At 47.5% G+C, this 5,189-nt stretch overlaps 1 protein-coding gene across 2 annotated transcripts; it reads left to right on the forward strand.

The window, feature by feature from the left end:
• The first annotated feature begins 590 nt into the window (after positions 1-590).
• Positions 591-4,923, forward strand: Dusp6 (dual specificity phosphatase 6). Of its 2 annotated transcripts, NM_053883.3 has the most exons (3): positions 693-1,525; positions 1,995-2,432; positions 3,440-4,923. In NM_053883.3, the coding sequence occupies exons 1-3, from the start codon at positions 1,126-1,128 to the stop codon at positions 3,745-3,747; spliced, it is 1,146 nt and encodes a 381-aa protein (NP_446335.1). In that variant the 5' UTR covers positions 693-1,125; the 3' UTR covers positions 3,748-4,923. The 2 variants fall into 2 exon arrangements, with proteins under 2 accessions (XP_038934180.1, NP_446335.1); XM_039078252.2 differs by lacking the exon at positions 1,995-2,432 and having other exon boundaries at positions 591-1,525; positions 3,440-4,919.
• The last annotated feature ends 266 nt before the right edge of the window (positions 4,924-5,189 follow it).

A 5,189-nucleotide genomic window follows, 5' to 3' on the forward strand; every position in this document is an offset into this window, starting at 1 on the left:
TTTGCTTAGCTGCTTTAAAATGTTTCAACAAAACACTAGTTTGTTTCTAGAGATGTTGGATTAGCATTTAACACTTCGTTGGGTCGCTAAAGCCCAGGCAGTTCACCAGCCCCAACACAGCCTCGGCTAAAAGGACTTCAGAACAAACAGAACTAGACTTTTAAAAGAGCCAAACAAATGCCACACACGATCTAAAGGAGGACCGGGGTGGTGGTGAGGGAGAAGGAGCGGGCTAGGATCTAGCGTTAAAGGGAATAAAAAAAGGGGTGGGGGACCCTCACGTTTTATTAAGGCTAACTTGAGATAGTAAGAGTAGCGAATAAGGGCTTTTGTGCTTGCTAATTGCACTACTGGTGCGCAAGAGTTAGACGCGAAGTGTGAACTCTCAACAGAAGGAAACACGAGACAACTTTAGTGCCCTGGTTTATGTGCCCTGCTCCTCCTCCACCGCCGCCTCCTCTTCTTTCTCCTTCCTCCCGCCGAGCCCGCAGTTGCAGCTTGTTTGCACTGGGGCTTATCCGGAGCGGAAATTCCTTTCCGTTTTTGTGAATGACAAACTCATTAACAATTCATCAACACAACCTGTTCCAGCCGGCCCGTCCCCACGGCAACAGCCCCTTCCGCAGCGCGCTCATTGGCTGGCCGAGAGAATGTATCCATTGAGACGCTGGCTGTTTGTATCCATTGAGGAGCTGCCTGGCACAGGGGGTGTGCTCTCGCGGAGTCCTAGGGACTGCGAGCAAACCCAGTCTTGAATAATCCGGCGAGAAACACGGGGTTGGATCTGAGGTGCAGCCTCAGAGGGATTAGGAGCTGCTAGACTTTTTTCTTTTTTCCTTTTTCTCCTCTCAGTGGCACGGAGTCCGAATTAATTGGATTTCATTCACTGGGTAGGAACAAAACTGGGCACTTTCATTCAGAGAGATTCATTGACTCTGAGAGTGATCTGGTGCAGAGGGACCACCGGCTTGGCTTCTGTCGCCTTCCCTAACCGCTAGCTTCGGCTTGGGAAAGGCCGAATCAAACCCGGCTCCGAGAGCCGGAGCTTCTCACGGCGTGCTTGGCCTATGCCTGCCTCGAGGGGCGTCTGCTAGGCACCCCGCCTTCTCCTGCAGCTCGACCCCCATGATAGATACGCTCAGACCCGTGCCCTTCGCGTCGGAAATGGCGATCAGCAAGACGGTGGCGTGGCTCAACGAGCAGCTGGAGCTGGGCAACGAACAGCTGCTGCTGATGGACTGCCGACCGCAGGAGCTGTACGAGTCGTCGCACATCGAATCTGCCATCAACGTGGCCATCCCGGGCATCATGCTGCGGCGTCTGCAGAAGGGCAACCTGCCGGTGCGCGCGCTATTCACGCGCTGCGAGGACCGGGACCGCTTTACCAGGCGCTGCGGCACCGACACCGTGGTGCTCTACGACGAGAACAGCAGCGACTGGAATGAGAACACAGGTGGAGAGTCGGTCCTCGGGCTGCTGCTCAAGAAACTCAAAGACGAGGGCTGCCGGGCGTTCTACCTTGAAGGTATGTTGTGCGCCCCGGCGCTCGGAGCTAGGGCTGCAGGCTGGGGAACTGCGGGCGAGGTAGCGATCGCCTCTCGCATTGCGCTTAAGGGAGCTGGGCCAGCGTGGTAGCTTCTTTTTTAAGGGTTCTTTATAATCCGGCACCTCCACCTTCCTCTCGCTTTCTTCTGGGTTGGTTTAGACTTAAGATTCAGAAGAGCTGGAAATGTAGTTCAGGGTGCAGCTTGACACCTCCTAGCTCCTCGAAATACTAAGTAATTTTGTGCATTTCCGGAATCAGAAGAATAAACGCTCCCTGGGTAGGCAGATGGTTGTATTCTTAAAGATGCACATTGAAGTGTGTTTTTACTACTGCAGTGGGGTTCATAGGTCGCCTGACCGTAGTGTCTCCTGCACCTCCTGTGCCTCTCACAAGCTGAAAATTACTACAGCTTCTCAGGTTACAAGAACGCTTTTCTTGTTTCTGGCAGGTGGCTTCAGTAAGTTCCAGGCCGAGTTCGCCCTGCACTGCGAGACCAATCTAGACGGCTCGTGCAGCAGCAGCTCCCCGCCCTTGCCAGTGCTGGGACTCGGGGGCCTGAGGATCAGCTCCGACTCTTCCTCGGACATTGAGTCTGACCTTGACCGAGACCCCAATAGTGCAACGGACTCCGATGGCAGCCCGCTGTCCAACAGCCAGCCTTCCTTCCCGGTGGAGATTTTGCCCTTCCTTTACCTGGGCTGTGCCAAGGACTCTACTAACTTGGACGTGTTGGAAGAGTTTGGCATCAAGTACATCTTGAACGTCACCCCCAATCTGCCCAATCTGTTTGAGAATGCAGGGGAGTTCAAGTACAAGCAAATTCCTATCTCTGATCACTGGAGCCAAAACCTGTCCCAGTTTTTCCCTGAGGCCATTTCTTTCATAGGTGAGACTAATTTTCAGTCATTCATGAGTTGAAGATGTTAATCTGTTTTCCTGCAAGCTATTTGGGGAGTGGGGGTTGGGGGTGGAGAGACTGCAGGTCTCTACTGTTCCAAGAGTGTTAATTCTGGTTTGCCTTCTGGCTGAAGGGGAAACAGGGCTTGTTGACATTAGCAGATCAGGGGACTATTTGAACCGTTTAATTCAGTACTTTTAAAAGGGGGCTGTTCCAATCAGCCACATTTTCCTTGTCTCTAGACAGGGAGTGAGTGGAGAGCAAATTAGCACTCACTTGCTGACAATCCTAGTGTTGCTTTATGATTTAAAAAGAAGACCCAGGAGTTATTTTTAGGACACCCAAGTTAGTTGTTGGAAAGCAGTTTGAATACTAGACGTTACCTAGCTGAATGATACTGCAGTGTACTGGTTACTGTGCCTCTGGGTAACCTGATCCCAGCAGGAAGAACCGTGGGCTGGGACTAAGAGAAGCGAATCTCCAGGCATTGTAGTGCATTTCCTATTACAAAGGAACTCATTTTCAGGCCGTGTAGACATCCTGTTCCTCCTAATGGGCTGTCCCCTGTGACTTCCCTCTCTCTCTTAAAATGCCTGAATACCCCCATTGTTAGCAGCACAACAGTTGGAGAATAATTTAATAGACCCTTGCTGTCTGCTTGTCTGTATGAGAGGCATTCAGGGCCGTAATGCAGGGTTTCTGGTATTCACAAGCTGAGGCAAAAAAGAATGCACACATTAAGGAGTTTTTTGTTGTTAGAAACTTAATACAAAAGCCCCCTTTACAGGAAATATCTAAAATATGCGATTGTGTTCAGTGTGCATGTTCATTTCTCATTTATACATTTTCTGCTGCCTTAGGGGCTGAACTGCCACACACAATTGTTTTGTTTTGTTTTACTATCCCTTCTTAATTCAGACTTAGGGCTGAGCATTTGCAGCAAAGACTGCTTTTTCAGTCTAGTGAAACCTTGCCTTTCTTTTTTGTGTTCACAGATGAAGCCCGAGGCAAAAACTGTGGTGTCCTGGTGCATTGCTTGGCGGGCATCAGCCGCTCCGTCACGGTGACAGTGGCTTACCTTATGCAGAAGCTCAACTTGTCCATGAACGATGCTTATGACATTGTCAAAATGAAGAAGTCCAACATCTCTCCCAACTTCAACTTCATGGGCCAGCTGCTTGACTTTGAAAGGACCCTGGGACTCAGCAGCCCCTGTGACAATCGTGTCCCCGCACAGCAGCTCTACTTCACCGCGCCCTCCAACCAGAATGTCTACCAAGTGGACTCCCTGCAATCTACGTGAAAGGCACCCACCTTTCCTAGCCGGGAGTGTCTCATTCCTTCAGTTTCTCTTGGGCAGCATCGACCAGGCTGCTTTCTTTGTGTGTGGCCCCAGGTGTCAAAAATGTCACCAGCTGTCTGTATTAGACAAGGTTGCCAAGTGCAAAATTGGTTATTACGGAGGGAGAGATTTGCTCCATTCATTGTTTTTTGGAAGGACAGGGTATGCTGTCTAGATCCAGGCAATAGGTTTGCTTCTGTACCCCAGCCTACCCAAGCAGGGACTGGACCTCCATCCAGATAGAGGGTAGGACAAAGGAGCCGGGGATAGGAGCATGTGTTCCTTAGGGCCACATATGGCTGTTTCCTGTTGCATCTGGAACCAACTATATTGTCTTCAGTGAAGACTGATTCAACTTTGCGTATAGTGGAGCCAAAGAGATTTTAGCTCTGTATTTGTGGTATCGGTTTTGAAAACAAAAGAACTGATCCTTTAATTTGATTATTGTAAATATTTGATCTTCACTTGAGAGTGTTTGTTTGGCTTGTGTTTGGTTTTTAATCTTTGGGTTTAAACGAGATCCAAAGGGAGAAAGAGCAGTATGCCACTTCTTAGAACAAAAAAAAAAAAATGGTTCTTTTCTAATCCAAAGGGTATATTTGCAGCATGCTTGACCTTACTGTACCAATTCTGGTTTTCACGGATATTATGATCACTAAGACTTTGTTATGATGAGGTCTTCAGTCTCTTTCATGTATCTTCCTTGTAACTTTATTTTTTCTCTTAATGTAGTTTTGACTCTGCCTTACCTTTGTAAATATTTGGCTTACGTTGTCTCAAGGGGTATTTTCGAAAGACACCAAAATTGTGGATTCACTTTTTTTTTTTTTTTTTTTAGTAACTTCAGCTGTGCTTAAACAGCCTATTACCTCTGTACAAAATTCTTCAGGGAGTGTCACCTCAAATGCAATACGTTGGGTTGGTCTCTTTCCTTTAAAAAAAAAATATACAAAACTGGAAGTGTGTGTATGTATGTATGTGAGCATGCTCGCCCATTCAACGGGTGGGATGCGACAGGTTGTGAGGAAGGGAAAGTTCACTTGCTCCATGATGTTCGTGGTGTAAAGTTTTGAGCTGGAATTTATTATAAGAATGTAAAACCTTAAATTATTAATAAATAACTATTTTGGCTATTGAGTGTGTTTTTATTTTTAAATGTCTCAGCCTATGAAGTTAACACACTAACGTGGATTCTGATAAAGTTTGAAGGAATAGCATGGTTACTACGTTTCAAGTGAAGACCTCCTAGGACAGCTGACCACGTGCATACAGATAACACCTCACAAATGTGGTTCAAGCTTCATTAGGATTTTATTTTTCTCCCCCCAGGAGAAATGATGCCCACAGTATATACATTGTTGAAATACAAAGTTTGGGTATTCGTAAATTGCCCCCAGATCATG

Source organism: Rattus norvegicus, chromosome 7 (assembly GCF_036323735.1).
Source record: "Rattus norvegicus strain BN/NHsdMcwi chromosome 7, GRCr8, whole genome shotgun sequence".
Classification (NCBI taxonomy): Eukaryota; Metazoa; Chordata; class Mammalia; order Rodentia; family Muridae; genus Rattus; species Rattus norvegicus.